Raw genomic sequence first — 19,087 nt, 5'->3', positions numbered from 1 at the left:
TTAAAGGCCTTGGGCTCGGGGGCTGGGATGGGGCCAGACTCGATACCCGCCGAGCGAGCCACAGCCACGTCTCAGACTTCGGTTCATTTTCACAGGGCCGGGCCATTTATTTCAGCGCGATCACACCTGCGGGGTGGAGCCAGGCCACGGGCTCAAATGCCGGCGTATTGATTCTGCCACACACCGGCCTTGACTGGCGGCGGGACTGGGGCCACGCTCCCGGGGGGCAGGGCGGGGTGCCTCCGCCGCGCCGTGCTCTGCTGAGCCCCCTTCTAGTTGCTTGCTCACCAGACTATGAGGAAATAATTGCCACTATAAATTCTCCCTCCTCCGCACAAAATATCCCGGGAACCAGCAATTTAAAGGGAGGGGGAGGGGCCTTCGTGAAATAAGTTCCAGCTGTGTTGTCCACTTTGGGCGCCCACATCCGGGGCCAGAGGCCGGGAGCCCCCGGGTCACAACGAGACGAGCTCGAAGCGTGGCGGGTGGCTGTCAGAGCCCTGAGAAGCCGGGCTGCCGAGATGGCGTCCCGTCCTGCCGGGGCTCTCCCCCCTGCTCCCCAGCTGGCCAGGCCGCCCGTGCGGGGCGTGAACAGTGGATGTTCCCCACTAGGTAAGACATGGAACCGGAGGTCGCCGTGTTGTGCTGTGGAAGAGGAGCGTGGGCACGTGGGGAGGTGGGGAAGGTGCAGGTGGAGGCCAGTGTCGCCCTGGAAGCCCTTCCGTGTGTGTCCCCAAGGCTGACTTTGCCAGCCTACCCGGCACTTGTCCCAAAGCCCGTAGGCGGAGCGGCAACTGCACTGCCACCTGGCGGCTGCCTCCGCTCACTACAGCAGAGTGCAGTCTGCAGACCAGGAGCTGGGACCCATGGCAGCTGGGAGGTGACCAGTGTCCTGGCCCCTAGCGCCACCCACCACCTTGTAGCAGAGGTCCAGGACAGTAGGGATCGGGAGGTAACCTCATCACTAGCCTGGAAGTCCTGAGTGAGTTGTCCCAAGAACAAGGGACACAAGGCCTTTGTCCCCCCCTCGGGCACTCGAGAGAAGCAGGTTGAGGGGGGTGGCTCCCCAGGGGACCACCACAGCGGCCCAGCTGTCACCAGCGGGGTAGTGCAGCTGGAGGAGCCATCCGCCACTCCTCCTGGTGTGGAGCTATGGCCACCCTCAGCGGTCAGGGGAGCAAGGACGGTGTTGGGGGGGGGGGGCGCCGTGCAGAGGCCCCTGTGCTGCTGGCACACAAGGAGGCCCCCTGCAAGCACCCACTTAAGGAGCGCCCCCCGGAGCAGGAGAGGGAGGCTGTGGGCTGGGCTGCCCCGGGGCCTTCCTGGGCCTGCTGCTGCTCCCCAAGCCTGGACCCTCGCTCACCGCGGAGGCGGGGCCCGGGCCCACGTACCAGCTCCCCCCACTGCCACCAGCCCAGAAAGACGCATCAAGGCACGGGCCCAGCCCAGGGGACAGTAAACGGGGAAAGCACAACACAAGGCCGTCTGGATGGTGGTGGCTCCCCCTGCCCCGTGCCAGCCCAGCCGTGGGACCCCACTGCAAAGGGGGAGCGGGCCCAGGCCAGCCCCTGGGCACCACCCTGCACCCCCTGACCCGGGCCTCTGCCGGCAGCCTGCGCCCTCAGAAGTGCCCCCGGGGCCTGCTCCGAAGCCTCCCCACTCATTTAAGCTTGTTCCCAGTTGTTCCATCTGCGGAATGAAAGGTCGCCATTCTCAGCATGAGCCTATTAGGAAGTTCCCTTTATGGAATTTTCTGGGCTCCACTTCCCCAAACCCTGTCACTCTTCCCTGGGAATCGTGTACTACAGAGAGGGACTGGACAAAGGTGGGGGCGTCCACACACCTCAGGGGACCAGCAGCCAGCACTGACTCCTCCGCTCCCCTGTTCCCAGCGGCCCCCGCCCCAAAAACCACAGCACCCGGGGCCTCCTCGCGGAAGCAGCCTCGGGCCGAGCGGGGGGCGGGGCCCGAGAGTCCGTCCGCTCAGGGGCTGCGCAAGGAGTAGAGCACGGCCGCCCTGCCCCACTGGGCCCGGGGCACCAGGAGCCCCTCCCTGGGGTCCGGCTCCACCAGGAACTCCACGCGGGCCTCCCGGCCAGGCTCCGCCTCTGCCACGGCCAGGTCCACGACGCGGTACTGGTTGACGAAAGCCAGGCCCAGGAACGTGGGCCTCTCCGGTGCCGGGGGCGCCCCACCGGAAGGGCCGCCGTCCGTCCCTCGGCCACAGTGGATCCGGAAGCATCGCACGAGGCTCAGGGGGCAGGACCAGCGCAGAGTGCAGCTGAGCCGCAGCCCGGGCTGAGGCTCCGCCCCCTCGGGGGCCGCCCGCCGCCAGCAGGTCTGAGACACCGAGACGCCCTGCACCCGGGGCAGAGGGCTCTGCAGGCCGTGAGCACCCACCACCTGGCGGGAGAGAGGAGGCTGGGCAGGGAACCTACAGGGGCTGGAGGGGCCGCCCTGAGCGCCCCCACACCCGGCACGCCCACCCACCTCCCTGAGCCGGAGGAGACCGGACAGACGCCTCAGCCCAGCCCCCACGGCGTGTCCCCGGGACGCCTGACCTGGATCTCCCCGAGGCGGCAGACGAAGCTCTCCTCGTCCTGGCTGCCCGGAGGCCGGGTGAAGCTCATGAACAGGTCCCCCAGGAGGCAGCGGCGCATGCTCAGCTCGTAGCAGCTGCAGGAGAACAGGCCGGTCACGGGGCCACTTGGGCTCCGAGCCATCCCAGCCAAGTGTCCAGGGGCCCGGAGCCACAGCAGGAAGGCAGACCCGTCCCCAAGTGGGCCCCAGAGTCCGTGGGGACCCTGGGCCTGTGGCACGACCACAGCCACTGCCAGGGGGTGTCCTGGGCTTGCTTCCAGGAGCTGCCTACAACTCGGGTGGCCAGTCCCAGCCCCCGCCAACCCTCCAGGTCTGGGGGTTCTCAGCAGAGGATCCCTCGCTCCGCACGTCCCCACCACGTTGTGGCTGTCCCTGCGGGGGACTCAACAGGAAGGCCAGGGACTCACCGCTGGACCCAGCCCCCAGCGAGCTGCTGGCCACAGCGGGCCGTCCATCTGGCCAGCTTTGGGGGGGGGCACCCGGAGGGGTCGGGGACTGTGCCTGGTGCTCGTGTCTGCTGGGGGAGGAGACACAGAGCTTGAGAGAGAGGATGGCCCACAGCAGAGCAGGGGGCCCGGGCCCAGGGTGCAGGCAACCCAGGTGGAGGAGAGGCAAGCAGGAACACAGGCGGATGCCCAAGAATGGCCGCCATCTCGGCCCCCTGGGCTCTTGCTGACCCAGGGGGTGTCCTTCCTGTCCATGCCCCAGCCCGAGGGAGGCCCTCCCAAGGGGGCCACGGGCCAGAGGTTTTGGCTGAGAGCTGGACCTCAGGGACGGCCCAGCACCACTGGCACCGGCAGGCACTCCGCACACCCCGGGCCCCGGCCAGGACTCCTCCCCGCCCCAGGGTGTCCCGAGAAGGGGGAGGCCTGGGAGGCCAGCAGGAGCCAAGCCCGCCCCTCACCACTCAATGTGGAGATGCCGCCAACGTCACAGCTGCCCTCGTCCCCCGTGGTGAGCTCCAGAGCGACGCGGACCTTGGCCGTCCCCTCCAGCTTATACACCAGGGACAGGAAGATCCTGGGCGGCAGTGGGACCTGCAGGGAGAATAACCTGGAGGAGGAAGGTCCCGTGATGAGGCCGCGCAGAAACTGCTGAGAAACCCCGAGGTGGTTGTGAGGGGGGTGCCCCGGGCCGCAGGGCCTCGCTCTCCCTCCAGGAAAGGGCGTGTGGGCGGCAGCGGCTAACCCCACCCAGGTCCTGCCCGCGCTGGGGCCGGCCTTCCCCCAGGGCCCGATCCCCTTGTGGCCGCAAGTCTCGGTTCCGAAATCCTGCCCGAAGCAGGAAGCTGCAGTCGCCAGAGCCACAGGAACAGGAAGTAGACGTGGACGGCCCCCGCAGACGGAGGGCTAGTGACTGTTCGCACACCAGTGTGCGAGGTCCGCACTACTGCACTCTACATGCAAAACCGGTCCACGTGGCAAAGTGTGTTACGCGCTTTTCACAGCAACACATGGAGACTCGGTGCTGTCCTCCGGCTTCCTCCAGCCTCTGCACCCCTCTGCCCGGTTAGGCAGGTCAGCCGGGACAATGGGAGGAGCTGAGGACCCCCACCCAGCTCCTCCTTGCGCACCTACCTCACAGCCACCTGCTGGACCTCGGGCGGGATCGCCCCCCGGATGAGCAGGGAGCCGCCCCCATTCCAGGCATCGGCCAGGCAGAGCTGCGTCCTCACCCAGCCCCGTGGGTCCTCTTCCAGCCTGCGCTCTCCGAACAGGGGCTGGGGTTCTTGGGCGCCGGGGTGGTACCAGGGCCCCACGGCCTCCTCCTGGAGAACAAAAGCGGGGTTGGGGGCGTGCGAGACCCCACAGGAGGAGCGGGACCCCCGCCGTCCCCTCAGACGCCAGGGAGAGACCCCAAGATGTGGGGGGCAGGGCAGCTCCGTCGCCATCACGTGGCCCTGTGGGAACCCCCCCACCCCCCACAAGGGGACATGCGCACCTGGCCGTAGCGGACTCTGCGGGTCCCCATGCCCGGGCAGAAGGAAGTGACAAAGGGCAGGCAGCAGATGCTGTGTGTGGGCAGATAGGGCGCCAGCAAACCCCAGAACCTGTGGAGAAATGCGTGGCAGCCGTGGGGGTGGGGCTGCCGGACGCCCCCGGCTCACCCCCAGACCCGGGGCTCCCCCATATCCCTTCCAGAGCGACTGCAGCCCCTAGGCCACGGACATGAGGCAGGGTCTGGTCTCTGGGACCCTCCCCCCAGGGAGCAGCCAAGGTGGGGGAGCCTGCGCCCTGCCTTACCCGGCCCCTGGACAGTTAGGCCTGAGGAGTCCCCGAGACCTCAGCCTGCGCCGCCCCAGCAGCCCCTGGGCGGGGCGGGACTCACCGGTCCTGGTTCTGGAAGAACTCCGCCTTCTCCAGACACTCGTATACCCAGCCAGGCGCAAACAGGGCCGCCGAGAGCCCGTGCTTCCGGATCAGCTCCAGCGACTGGGGAGACAGCAGCAGGCGTGGGGGACGCTAGGCGCTTCGGAAGCCGAGGAGGGGCTGGAGCTGCCCTCTCCCTCCCAGCCCTACTCAGCTTTTCAGCTTCGCCCCCTGCAGTGCCGCAGACGACCAGAAGTGGGCGCTACACTGGCCTAGGGAGCAGGAGGTCCACAGGCGGGGCGCTCACGGGGTACCTCTCTCTCCCACTGCACCTCCCATTACGTTATGAGGCTCCCGGGCCGTGGAGAGCATCTCCAGTCGTTGGATGAATTCACTCACACTCAGTTCGTTAGTGAGAATGCCCCCGTGGCAGCCGGGAAGGGGCAGAACAGCCCCGGAGACGGGCTGAGTCCCCATTGACCCCCACGGCCGGTGCCCCGCCCCCCGTCTCTTCTCGCTGCCCACGTGACCCCTCTTGCCGGGGAAACCTCGCTGGTTTTTGTACCAGCGGCCCCCCGCCCTGGGGGGCGTTTCGCTTCAGGCCTCTGCCCGAGCCCCCGGTGAAAGGAGGTGTGAGCCCCTCCACAGAGCGCGCCGCCTGCACGCAGGTGTGGCTGGCGGCCGGGACTCAGGGAACAGCTTGGCCCCGGGTCACCGACGTTGCTCGGTGCCTCGGTCTCCCCACCCTGGGGAGAGTAACTGCCGCCTGCCTTTCCCTCGACGTGGGACGGGAACACGAGGCCCACAGCAAACAGGGCCTCGTGGGAGGCGCGGCGGCCCACCTTGTTGGTGTCAAACCGGCCCCCCACGACGTTCCCCCGGCCGAACACGTCCACGCCCACGTAGATGTCCGCCAGGCGCTCGCCGGCCTGGCCGCGCATGCGCTCCAGGTGCTCCTCCCCCCAGTTGTAGTTGGTGAAGATGCCGTCGCAGGAATCGAAGAAGACCCTGCGGGCGGCAAGGGCGCGTGAGGACCGGCCCCTCCGCGGGGCGGCCCTGGAGGCGGCGCTGCCCGTCCTGCCGGCTCACCTGTTGCGTTCGTTCAGCTCGTCCTGCCATTTGAGCTGCCCGCTGGTCACCACGCTGTCGTACCAGAGCACCAGGCCGCCCGGGACCTGCCGGTGCAGCTGGGCGGTCAGGTACTGAAGGAAGCGCGGCATGTTCCCCACGGCGGCCGACTGCGGACAGGCACAGAGACAGGACCCTGGGTGAGGTCCGGCGGGGCCTGGCGGGCCCGACAGGACACCCGATCCCACCAAAACAGCCGGGGTCCCGGAAGCCCCTGGACCCCACGGCCACCAAGGCAAGTTCCGGCCAGATGCCCTTTCTGAAGCAGGAAGGGCGCAGACGCAGTGGTCAGGACAAGACCCAACGCCACGAGAAAGGAGGGCACGGGACAGGAAGCCCCACAGGCAGCCCAAGCAAGCAACTCCGAGGAGGAGTGAGGAGCCAGAGGCAGAGCTCAGCCACGCTGTTTCTGGACACAGTGCTGGGGAAGGCTCCATCCCCAAGCGATGCAGACGGGGAGCCGCTCTGCCCGGGAAGCGAGGGGCGGCTCCAGCTGCCGCCACAGGAAGCAGGCCTGGGTGTGGGCCAGGAGGACGAGGACATGGTGCAGGGACAGCCCGAAGCGGTGGGGCCCAGGCGGGACTGGCACCACGAGAAAGGCCGCGCTCACACTCAGAGAGTTCTCGATGTTGACCAGCCAGCCGTCGAAGCGCAGAAACTGGGCCATCAGGACCAGCTGGTCGGCCACCGCCTGGTATGCCCGGTCGTCCCCCGCCAGGAAGGCCTCGCACTGCTGTCCCCCTGGCTTCCACTCGGTGATGAAAGTGCCTGTGGGAGGGACGGCGGCGAGGTCCTGCGTGGGCACCCCCACACCCCGACCAGTGCCGCTGGCCATACAGCTCCCACGCCAGCAGCATCCCTGTGACCGGCTGTGAGTCAGACCCCCCGGGGCAGGGCCCAGCCGCGGGCGGCACTCGGGCCAGCAGAGGGCCAGATGCAGCCAAAGGCCGGAGAGGTCAACGCCACCCCTCTGTGTCAACGCCACCATCCTGCGACGTGGCCCTCGCCAGCTTGCCTGTCGCTTACGGAGGCTGCTGTCTCATTGGCAGCTCACCAGCAACCCATGGCTGGAGACAGTCACTGTCCTTTCCGGGACAGGGCTGCCTTCTCCTGTCCTAACCACCAAGGCGGCTCCCAGGTGGAAGCCGCCAGAAGCAGAGCCCAGCCCTGCCGTCGCTGAGTCACCTGACAGGTGCGCTCAGGGGCCTGGCTGGGCCACAGACGCACCCTTGGCCCTTACCCAGCACGCAGACCCCGTGCCGGTGGGCAGCGTTGGTCCAGGCCACCGGGGGGACGGTGACCATGTGGTGGCTGAAGTACACAAAGATGTCGATGTACTGCCAGTGGTAGAAGACGTAGGCGCTCGGGGCCGCCGAGCCCTGGACGAACCTGGCGGAGAAACAGCGCCAGGTCAGGACCCGAGAGGCAGCAGGAAGCCACGGCGGCCTCCAGGTCCCGTCCGTCCACACGGACTGAAAGCATGCGCGTGTCAGGCGCCACGCAGATGCTGGGGCCAGAGGCAGGCTGCACCTGAGGGTCGGTCTCCAGGGAAACGCGTCCACCCCGCCCGGCGGGCCCTCCGTCAGAGCCCTCTGTCGGTGCCCAGGGGAGCCCAGCAGGAGGAAGGAGGAGCAGGGCTCCTGCAGCAGCCCCAGGCGGTGCGCTCGGCTCCGAGTGCGAAACTCCTGCCAGACAGCGTCCCCGCACGCACGTAAGGCTCCGAGATCTCATCAGCCGCCTGTGACACATAAGCCTTCCCACCAAGGCTGTGCCCGAGGGTGTTCACCGGTCACCAGAGATCTGTGAGCTGATCAGCAGCAACCCTGGGGGAAAGGCCCCCGGCGGGGGAGCGGGACCGGCCTGCCGAGATGCGGTCAGAGCTCCGGGGAGGGAGCAGCAGCAGGAAGTCAAAGAGCCGAGTTTCTGGACCCTGCTGCTGTGTCCTGACCTGCCGGCCGGATGCAGGTGCAGGCGGAATCGGAGGGTCTCAGAGCTGACTGAGGTGTGGCTGGCCCCGACCACCCCCCCATTTCCCAGGTGAGGCGCCAAGGCCTGAGCTGCTCTCCTGCCCGCCCCACACCCGGGGCCCTCTGGGCCATGCGGCACTCTCCCTCCCCTCCAGCCTGTCCGCCCAAGAAAACAAGCACAAAGTAAAGGCGGGTGATGTCCCCTGTGTCCTCACTTGTCATCCAGGTACCCGCCCATCATGTCGTGGCACAGCAAGGTCCGCGGCCTCTGGCTGCTCAAGGGGGGCCGCCGACCCTGGACGGGGCCTGCGGCCACGTTGAAGCCATCCTCCACGTCGGGGGTCCACGCCAGGAGCTCCTCCACGGAGGACAAGTAAAAGCTGATGGGGGTGGTGGTGTCCTTGTCATAGTATCTGACTGGCCAGAAAAGGAAACGGGGACAAGTGCAGGATAATGAGTGGCGCTCTAACACTAGCCGAGCGGGAACTCGAGACAGGAAGTGGGCGGCGCAGCCAGGAAGCCCCCGGAGTGAACTCGGAGACAGCGCCGAGTGCCTCGGCCCCTTACCCGGCAAAGGATCCGGCGAGAAACCCACTACTTCACGAAAGACGGCTCCCTCTTGATCCTCTTCGGTTCTAAGAAAAGAGGGAGTTTCACGTTTTGTTTTTTTTTCCTAAAGAGAAGGGTAAAGAGAAAGAACAGGGAGAAGCACACATGGACCAGGCCCCGTCCGCCCGCGTGGAGGCAGGCGTTCTCTGGCTCACATGTGTGAATGCAGACCATGGACACGCGCAGCAGGCCACGTACACGCGGCAGTGTGTGCGCACGACAGGCTCGGCCTCTGCCTGGACCGTCACTCGGCCGCTACCCCTCCTGCTGGGGACGAACACCAAAGCCTCTAAAACGGCCACCCAAACATCACCCTGGAGACCAGAACTACACCTCCCGGGCTCGCTGTAGCCCAGGAGCAGGGCAACGCAAAGAAGCAGGCAGTTCAAGGGCCTGAGGGGGCAGGGGCACGCTCCCGTGCCGCCCTCGCTTCCCCAGCGTGTGCCGCGGGGCCCTGACTCCCCAGGGGAGGGCTGTCTCGGGGGGTCTCTCTAAGAAAAAGAACACCTTTGGGACAGTAAGTTGGGAAAAGCTGGATAAAAAAAATTAAACCGCTTTCATTTTTAAAAGTGGTGCTTATTATATTTTTAGAGCAGCAGTAAGAAGCTGCCATCCAGTGGCCTTCAGAGGTGCAATTCTCTAACCTCCCGGCATCCAAGGCCACCTGTCTGCCAGCAGAAGTGATCGTCCGTCAGCACCCCACTTCCACTTTCCGTTTGTGTGGGCAAAGCTCCCTCTTCCGGGGCTGCCCCGCCAGAACCCCGAGCTGGACCTGCGGGGGATCAGGGCCCCCAGCGGACAGAGGTGGGCGGGAGGGGGGTGAGACAGATTCCGGGGGGGGGGGGGGGAATGCCCCCAGCCCACGCTACTGCTTTCCCAGTTCCAGAGCACCCCCCTCCTCGTGCTCCGCCCCCCCCCCCCCCGCTGGTGACCCCTGGCTTTCCACCGCTGTCCTGTCTGAAACACCCGCCCTCTCACTTCCTGGGGTTTAAAATCAAAGCTGCAGGTGCTGCTCCCAGAAGCAGCCCACGTGTTTGCCCACGTGCCTTGCAGCCCAGGTAAGCAAACGCCCCAACCGGGAAGGAAGCCCCAGCCCAGAAGGGCCACCTTTGCCCCTTCTTCTGGTCCCTCAAACTGGAACACCCTGTCTCGCCACCTACTGAGATCTCCCTCCTCCCCAGACATCCAGGTCACAGCCGTCACTCCGGGCACCACCCCTTCCTCCCCAGAGATCCAGGTCACAGTGCCTGCTCGCCGCACCACGTCTTCCAGCCCGGCGTGCACATCACCGTATCAACAATCCTAGTGGCCCCGGCCGCCCCCGTCACAAACGCCACGCTAGAATTCTCTGCCTAGACCCGCGGCCGGGGAGGCTGGCTTTACAAGGCAGTGCACGGAGGAGACCGCCGAGGGTCCCGCTGCCTCGGGGGTCGCGCCTGAGTTCCGAGACCCTGTGAGCGCCTGCCGCCGCGCGGAGCGGGCTGTCCCCGGGAGGGCGGGGACCGCCGCGGACAGGGTGGGGTAGTGTGGGGTCCGGGGCCCAGTCCCGCGCCCGCGCCTCCCTGCCCGCCCTCCAGGTCCCGGCAAAACAGGGCCGCCAGGCTCGCCCGCCCTGCTCCCGCACACCTCCTCCTCTTCGGAGGCCCGCGCTCCTCGCCGTCCGCGGGATCCCGGGACCGCTGCCGGGGCCGGGGCTCTCGCAGCGCCCCAGGCGCCTCCATGACGCTGTCGGCCCGCCCGCCCGTCGGCCAATCGCAGGCCTGGGGACCGCTTCGCAGCCAGCCAATGAGACGGCGCGGCGCAGATTTCCCCTTCCAACCGGGTCCCGGCCGGCGGGAGCTGAGCTGTGGGACCGTGCACTCGCAGCCCCGACTTTTGTGCCGAGGGGCGGGACCGTGGGGAGTGGGGCGGGGCGGGCCCCGGTAGAGTGAGCGAGCGTGGGCGTGGGCGGGGCGTAGGCGGGCGGGGGCGGGGTCTCAGCCCAGGATAGGCTGAGCTGGTTTTAAGATCTCTCCGGCCCTGATCGGCTTCCGCTTTCAGATGAGGTTCTCCCGAAGGTCACGAGGTCAGTAAGCCCTAGAAGTTAGATCAAAATTCAGTTCTTCCAACCCCTAGTCACAGATCATTCTCAAAAAAAGGTGAAATCATAGTTCTCGTTCAGGTATACATGTGGACAGGTGTTAAAGAGTTCATCCTAGTCATTAACAAAGGACCCAGCCATGTCATCACCTGTTCAAAAGACCGTTGATACAGTGACCCATTAATAGATCCAAAGTATTGAAATAGTTATGTAACTAGAGGCAGAGCTCGTTTTTCCCCAGGGCGGGGTCGCAGAGGCGTCCGGACCTCTGGACAGGTCAGTTTGCACGCTGTGGAAACGACACTGAGTGGCCAGAGCGCAGACCGGCAAGGGCATTCTCTACCCTGGCTGTGAGTCGACCACGCGTAGCTTTCCCCTGCGGCGCGTTTTTCTACACCCCCAAATCTGTGCTCTGCAGGGCCCCCAAGGGTCTCGGGCCTGGAGGTGTCTCGGAGATGGCACCTCGCCAGCATCTTGGGCACAGTGAAGGTGACAGAGGTGGCCTGAGCAGCCAGGAGGACAGGGCCTGGGGGGCCAGACTCAGGCTGGGCCCCACGGAGCCAAGCGTGGGCTGGCCCACTCTCTCCTCACCCAACGCCTCTCTGTGCCTCCGGGAGTGGCCCGGCTGGCCTGCAGCTGTCGCCCAAGCCAAGTGGAGTGGGTGTCTTTACTATCGTTGTAAGCTTTGAACCTTACGAGGCCCCAAGCTTCCCATAAACCCCCGGGGGCGGGAGGATGACTAAGGCCGTGCAATGGCGCCCTGCCACGCTGCCCGGAGTGCTGGTCAGGGTCAGGCAGGAGCAGGAAACTGGGACGCCAGGGAGGACAGAGATCTCGAAGACCCGGGTCCCAAGCCCATGCCGACGTCGCTCAGTGGGGCACAGAGGATGTGGAGTCATCCTCACCTGGTCTGCACCCGACCAGGTGGACAGGATGCTCACAGACAGCTTGGGGGTAAAGATAAGTAAGTAAACATTTCATCCTCAGAACAAAAACGTAGTTCTTAGTCTTAAACAGCCCTCAGGGCAGGCTCGGTCTCCGCAGGGAAAAAATAGGCCAGGGGCCCTGTCCTTCGCTCCTCTCGGAAGGCTGGCCTCTGGTCTAGGACACAGGTCACCCAGCACACCTTCCTGGGCAGGAAGGAGTTGGGCCCTATGACCCCTGCTCGCTGCCTAGATGACGACAAGGTCCCCAGCAGCCCTGACAGCTGAGAGCTGACATGGTAGCCAGCTCTGCCTTGCCAGACAAGAATGGAAGTGACATGAGTGAGTCTGGGTGTGCCTGCAAAACAGAAGGACATGCCCTCCACTTTTTGTCCCCTGCTTCCTGCTGGCTGCTAGGTGGGAGTGAGGATGTGATGGCGGGAACCACAGCAGCCATCTGAGGTTATGAGGTGGTAGCCACATGGGGAGGGCACTGAGCAACAAGAGAGAAGAGGCCCAGGTCCCCGAGAGCACAGATCCCTGCGCTGCCCTGGACTGTGTGTGTGGCCTCTAACGTGAGGGAACGAGCCTTCGGTCTGATTTAAGCCCATACTGTCTGGGCGCTTATCTAGCTATGATGGGGAGTGCAGGGGCTTAGAACAACTTCTCAAAACAATAGCCTGCTCTTCTCGGTGCATTCCTCCCGTGACCTGGCTCCCATTCCTTTCCCTCAGACGGACGCCCCGGACCAGCTGGGGTGTGAGCAGAAATCGTTTCTAGGACTTTTGAAGTATGGCTTCCTTTTATAGAATCCTCCCAAGTGCTCAGCCAAGGCTTCATGGAGGAAAGAGCGCTGGGCTGGCCTCGGGCCCAGCAGACCCCCCCTTCACACCCACTCGAGGCTGTGCCCGGGCACCTGCCCGACATCCTGCAGCCTCCACCTGTGACTGCAAACCTGCCCCTCCACAGTAGGTGGAGAGCCTCCACGAGAAATGCCAACCCTCCACGACACGTGGCAAACCCGGAGCGCCTGCCCTTGCTGGGTCCCTGTGTTGCTACTTTAACTGCACAAACATTACGTTCGTTTCCTCCTTTTAATTCTTTAAAGCGCTGCAGATGCCTTTAGTGTCTTATCCACCTCCCTCTTGGTTTCCTTGCCTCCCCCCCCGCCCCATCCTCAGAGACCAGGTAATGCCCCCGACACCAGCGGTCTGGCCTGCGCCCCTCCAGTGTTTTAGAATATTTCACATACACCTATGTACCTGAAAATACACAGCCTTGTTTGTGGTTATGAGAATAGCATCACCCTGGCTGGTGTGGCTCAGTGGGCTGAGCACCGACCTCCAAACCAAACGGTCTCAGGTTCGATTCCCAGTCAGGGCACATGCCTAGGTCTCGGCCCAGGTTCCCCAGTAGGGGGCCTGTGAGAGGCAACCACACACTGATGTTTCTCTCCCTCTCTTTCTCCCTCCCTTTGACTCTCCCTGAAAAGTAAATAAAATCTTTTTTAAAAAACTAATTTTAAATAAAAAAGGTATCATATTGTTCAAATTATTCTGTGTCTTGCTTTTTTGCCCAGCAATATTTTTAAAAATCAAGCCACATTGATTTATATGGCTATAATCTGTTCATTTTTAGTATTATTTAATACGATCTCACTTCAACACATCACAGTCTGCTTATCCATCGACCCATCAGAGGCATTTGCATAGCAAACGTTTGTTTTTTAAATGTTAAAGTGGACATCTTTATCGGAACCTTCTTGGGTAGGTATGTTTTTTTCTTTCACAGAGAGAAATGGGAGTGGCGTGGCTAACAGTAATCACCCCCACATTCTCAGTTTCAGTTGCCACTAACTGTCAACCAAGGGGGTTCCCCGGATGTGCTCCCCAGCTCAGGGTCAACACGGTTACCCCGAACCCTCCCCAGGGCTGACTGACTGTGCTTTACGATTTTGCGCCCCCACCCCCGCCCCCGCCCCCCACTAGGTGCACGGAGACGTGTCACTGCCGTTTGAACGTGGTGTTCGGCCGCGCGGTTACGGCTCATTTCTTCTGCGATAACCCACTCGGGGCTCTCGTTGTACTGTGTTGTCGCTTCTTTTTTTTTTAAGATTTTATTTATTTATTTTTAGAGAGGGAAGGGAGGAAGGGCGGGGAGAGAGAGAGAGAGAGAAACATCCATGTGCGGTTGCTGGGGGCCATGGCCTGCAACCCAGGCATGCGCCCTGACTGGGAATCGAACCTGCGATGCTTTGGTTCACAGCCCGAGCTCAATCCACTGAGCTACGCCAGCCAGGGCTTTGTTGTCGCTTCTTGCCGAAGTGTGTGGGATGACGCCCTGGATGTTGCCTCCTACCCCCTTACGTGACGCAAACACGTGTGCCATGTACTGTGGAACGCTTCCGAGGCGCCGTGCGGCGCAGGTGTGACGGGGACCTGCACGGCCAAGTTTGCCGGCAGCGCACCCCCCTCCCCCCGCCTCCGGCTCTGCCCCTCTGCTGTGTACGAGCGCCGCGCCAGCTTCATGGTTGTGAAGACGTCCGCCCGCATTTTTAGCGGAGAATTGTCCCATTGTCTTTGCTTCCCTTTCTTCTGTTTCCTTGCTGTTTTTACCTGTAAGACTTGCAGAGGCCTTCTGAGGGCCGACCTTCAGTATTGCATCTTCCTTTTCGGTTCACGACCACTTCGGACGTGCTGCCTCTCCCCCCCCCCCCCCCCCCCCCCCCCCCCCCCCCCCCCGGCCAGCGTCGCGAACGCCTGTTTTCCAGAAGGGGTGTCCGCCTCGGGGAGGCCCTCGGCTGTGTGTAATCGCATTTTCTCATCCCGTGGGTTCGCCTCGCTTCCACTCGGAGCTGTTTATTTGTGTCTTCTTTCTTTTCTTCTCGACGCTGTTTTGGCGAAGGCCTGTCGGTCTCGCTGGTCTTTTCAAAACGCCGGCGCTGGGTTCTGCTGGGTCTCGTGCGCTTCCTGTGTCCTCCCGTGGCCTTCCTTTTCTCTCCCCGTATTTTCTTTGGACGGACAATGTTTTGCTGTCTTTTCCTGGTCTCAGAAGTGGGCAGTTCGGGTCTCTTGCGTTTAACCCTGTCTTGGGTCGCTCTGCAGGCCGCCGAGGGGCCACCTCTCCCCTCCCCCCCCATCACCCACGGTGCCCCCCAGGTTTCGGTAGGGGGCGCTTCCGTTGCCTTGGAGCCCGAAGGCCGTGATTTCTGTTAGCTCCTCGCAAACCCATCCAAAACGGTCCGCAATGTGGCTGCAGCCGAGTTCATCAGCCTTTTCTCTTGGGGTTAGTATGTGTGTATCTTTTTCAAAACGTCTTTTCTTACCCCGAAGTCAGGAAAATACGGAATATTCCGTCCCGGGGCATGCTTTAGCGTTCCGGTGACCTCCGCCTTCCGACCTACAGCTCACCTGGAGTTATTTTTGTTTCTAGTGTCAGGACCCCGCTTTAGTTTTATCACAGGGGCCCCGGCCGTTCTGTAGTTTTTGGAAGGGTTTTCCTGTCCTCGCTCATGGGGCGTGTCGGACTCTTTTCGGTGTTCCCCAGGGAGGGTGACCTCCAGTTTTCCTTCCCGCCACCCCCTCATCGGGTTCTGGATGAGACTGTGGCAAAAACAAGTTGGAAAATGTCCCCTTTTTCTCTTCCCTAGAGGAGTGTGTACAAGATCAGGGTTATTTTTTCCACAAATATTTGGTCAAGTTTACTCATCAAACAAGCTGAGCCTGGAAGTTTATTTTGCAGGAAGCTTTTTAATGCCAGATTCTATTTTATACTTTTAAGACTATGTGGATCCTCCCTTTCCTCCTAAATTAATACTGTGAGTTGTCTTTTTAAAAAATTTTTATTTATTTTTAGAGAGGGGGAAGGGAGGGAGAAAGAGAGGAAGAGAAACATCAGTGTGTGGTTGCCTCTCGCGCGCCCCCTACTGGGGACCTGGCCTGCATGGGCCCTGACTGGGAATCAAACCAAACGGGCGACCCTTTGGTTCGCGGACCGACACTCAGTCCACTGAGCCACACCAGCCCAGGTGTCTTGTTATTGATTTTTTTAATCCCTGTGTTATGGAGGAGTATATTTCTTAACTTCCAAACCTTGATTTAATTTTTGTCGCTGACTTTTAGCATAATTGCATTGTACCTAGAGAATAAACGCTGTGACATTCCAGGCTTTGAAAGCAAAATTCGCTGTGTGGCTAAAAAAAAACATCATCAGTTTTTAAGAAATAGTTCACATTCACCCAAAGAGTGCGAATTCTTCGGTCAGCATTCTATGTGTGACCATTAAGTTAGGGTTGTTTTTAAATCGTTTTGTTCAAATCCCCGATGCATATAGTGATGGATGAAAGCATGATTAGTCTACCAGTTAGCGGTGGGGCGGGTTAAGGTGTTCAGTCTGATGATCGCCCCGAGTCTGCCTTCGCGGACCCTGCGGCTGGGTCACGAGGCGCGTGCGGCCGGCATCTTCCTGGGGACCAGACTCTGGGCCGTCCTGAACCGGCCCCGTGAGTCCCAGTGCTCTCCGCGTTAACAGCCACCTCGCCGGCTGCTGTTTCCGTGAACATTGTGGGGCGAGGGCGGCCCTCTCTCCCCTGTCTTACTTTCCATCTCCTTCTGTTCCGATGGTTTAGCTACTGCCTTGTAAATAGTTGTTGTTTTTTTTTAATTTTGTAATAATTTCTGTGTTTAAATTGGAGCAATTAGCCCATCCACTTACAGTGGACGCAGTCGCTACTAGATTGGGCTTTAAATGTATCGTTTTCCTCAATGCTGTCGATGTTTGCTCCTCCGTCTGGACTCTGGTTTCCCTCCTTTCTTCTGGCAACGGCTTTATCGAGGTACAATTCAACTATGACGCGACTCGGCCATTTGGGGCGCTGCACTCCGCGTTTAACATGTTCGCAGAGGAGCGCGAACGTCGGCGCCTCCGTTTTGGAGCCTTTGTCGCTCCAGACAGACGCCGTCAGCAGCCAGTGCCCGGTGCCCCCGCCCCCCACACCCGGCGCAGGGCGACCCCTATTCGGCCTCCTGTCCTTGCGGATTTCCCGCCCCGGGCCTCGCACATAAAAGAAGTCACACACTATGTGAGCCCTGGGTGTCACGTGGAGTGACGTTCTGCCCGCTCGCCCGTGTCGCAGCGCGTGGCAGCATCCCGCTGCATTCTTTTCACTTTTGGAGGACGTTCCACGGCACAGCCGTGCACGGGGTCCATTCATCACCCCCCCCCTCTCCCGGCGGTGGGCGTGGCGAGGCCCCCCTCCCCCCCGCCTTGCTGCCGTGGGCAACGCTGCCCTGGGCCCTCGGGCATGAGTTTCCGCGTGGGCGTCTGCTCTCGTTTCTCTTGGCTCCGTCCTCAGGGCGGGCCTGCTGGGTCTCGCGGTGATGCCGGGTTCACGAGTCCGAGGAACTCCCAAACGCGTGTTTTCCGAGTCGTCACTTGTTTTCTCATGCAGGCAATACTCCGTTGGGATTCCCACCACGGTTACCGTTCCGGTGGCCTGTCTTCGGATCCTACATGATGTCCTCTCGTTCACACAGAGCAGGTTTTCCGGTGACAAACTCTCCCAATTTGTGTGTGCTTGAAAATGTTTGTGGGGGTTTTTTTTTCTTTTTTTTCTAAGTTTTTTTAAAGATTTTATTTATTTATTTTTTAGAGAGGGAAGGGAGGGAGGAAGAGAGAGAGAAACATCAATGTGCGGTTGCTGGGGGTCATGGCCTGCAACCCAGGCATGTGCCCTGACTGGGAATCGAACCTGGGACACTTTGGTTCGCAGCCCGCGCTCAATCCACTGAGCTACGCCAGCCAGGGCTTTTTTAATTTTCTTTGAGAATAGAACTCGAGATTGACAGTTATTCGTTTCCAGCCCGTTGAATACACCGTCCCGCTACCTTCTGGCTCCCACTCCTTCCCGTCATGCTCGGCGAAGGGCCAGCGCTGACACCCCCAGGTGGCCTCGCAGCCCCTGGCCCCGCCCTCAGCCCGGCCCAGAATAACAAGACTGTCTCCACGGCCATGCTCCCGGAGCTCCCGGACGCCCCAGACCTCAGCAGAGAAGGGCAAGGCACTTGTGAGCCTGCTTGGGGTTTCTTTTCCCTGCAAAAGGCTTTGTTTCCATTTGATCCGCACGGGGAGAGGCTCCGGCCGGTGAAGAGGCTGCCTCGCAGTTTCAGGGAGGGGCTCAGGCAGGAGCCAAATACCGGGGGACACGGGGGGGGGGGGGGGGCTCTGGGCTCCACGGGCTCCCGTCGTGCTCGAGGGGGACCCTGCGGAAGAGGCAGTGGACCGGCCTGGCCCGGGGACGGCAGCCTGCGGAGGGAGCCAGGTGGTCGCCCCTCTTCTCGACGAGGTTCACCTGCTCTCCCCCCAGGAGGTGGCCCCCCAGGAAGTCCCGGAGCCGAGGGGCTGTGTGTGCGGGCAGCACGAGGGCCCGCAGGTCCCCCTGGGTCTGGGTCAGGCCCTTCCCCAGGATCCCGGGGGCTTCCCTGGCGTCCTGAGTGTCGCCCCCTGGTGGTGGGACGGCCTCTGCACGTCCCGGAAGAGGGCCCGGCCGCCTCCCCAGGTCTGCATCCTCAGGAGCCGCTGGGCGCCCTGGGCGTGTCCCGGGCCACCTCGGGGACGCAGTGGCCCCGGCCTCCAGGGCCCAGCCTCCTGGCGGACTCAGAAGCCCAGAGAGAGGTGGGTGCGGGCGGCCGCAAATGCAGGTGGGTGGGCCCCCGGGTGCAATGATTCTGGCGAACCTGGGAGCTCACGGTTGCTCCGTAGTCGGGAGTTAACCGGCGCTGGCTGGTCTCAGAGGCCGGGGTGGCCCGGGGTGGTTGTGGAGGTGGCGACTGCAAAGGAGGTGGGGGAGGGGGGCGGTTGGAGGCTGGAAGAAGGGGCGTCCCTGGGTCTGTTCCGTGCAAACGCGGTTGAGGCAGGAGACAGACCGGGGTGGGTGCTGCTCGGGGCGCTGCCTGTGGTTCGATTTTTGTAACCACCTTCCCGGGATACAACCGACATGCCTCACAGCTCACCCACTTGCAGTCTGGGAGTCGGTGTTCTGGGTCTGTGCACAGAGCCACACGGCCGCCGCCACAGCCAGTTCTGGAGCATCTTCCTCGTCGCTTCGACAGAACCCTGGCGCCTTCCAGCACTCGCCCCGCACGTGCCCATCCCCCCACCGCGCCCTGGACGCCTCCGACCCCCTTTCCGGGGCTACGGCCGGCCTGTCCCAGCCCCTCGAGCCGGCAGAATCAAACCCCGTGCAGCCCTCGGCGACGGGCGCCTTTTGCTGAATGTGACGTTTCGGAGGTCGTCCGGGGGGCGGCGGGTGTCAGCGCCTCGTCCCTCTTCACGGTGGAGTGTCATTCCCTCTACGGAGGGACCACGCTTGTCTGTCCGTCCGTCCGTCCATCAGCTGACGGATGTGGAGGCGGTCCCACGTTTCGTCTGTCTTGAGCGTTCGCCTCCGAGTGGGCGTGGGGGCGTGTCTGT

At 62.7% G+C, this 19,087-nt stretch overlaps 1 protein-coding gene across 1 annotated transcript; it reads right to left on the bottom strand.

The window, feature by feature from the left end:
- Positions 1 to 1,864: 1,864 nt before the first annotated feature.
- ENGASE (endo-beta-N-acetylglucosaminidase) lies at positions 1,865 to 10,458 on the bottom strand. The gene is given in 15 exon segments (XM_028521483.2): positions 1,865 to 2,403; positions 2,562 to 2,676; positions 3,009 to 3,076; positions 3,078 to 3,118; positions 3,506 to 3,654; positions 4,179 to 4,369; positions 4,543 to 4,651; positions 4,930 to 5,033; positions 5,753 to 5,918; positions 6,000 to 6,148; positions 6,649 to 6,806; positions 7,279 to 7,427; positions 8,221 to 8,422; positions 8,573 to 8,640; positions 10,241 to 10,458. Coding segments are annotated over 15 exon segments (2,184 nt in total). The 5' UTR covers positions 10,336 to 10,458; the 3' UTR covers positions 1,865 to 1,983.
- Positions 10,459 to 19,087: the final 8,629 nt, after the last annotated feature.

The sequence above is a fragment of the Phyllostomus discolor genome, chromosome 8 (assembly GCF_004126475.2).
Source record: "Phyllostomus discolor isolate MPI-MPIP mPhyDis1 chromosome 8, mPhyDis1.pri.v3, whole genome shotgun sequence".
Taxonomy (NCBI): domain Eukaryota; kingdom Metazoa; phylum Chordata; class Mammalia; order Chiroptera; family Phyllostomidae; genus Phyllostomus; species Phyllostomus discolor.
Note: the sequence above shows the minus strand (reverse complement) of the source record. Positions and strands in the feature narration are given on the sequence as shown.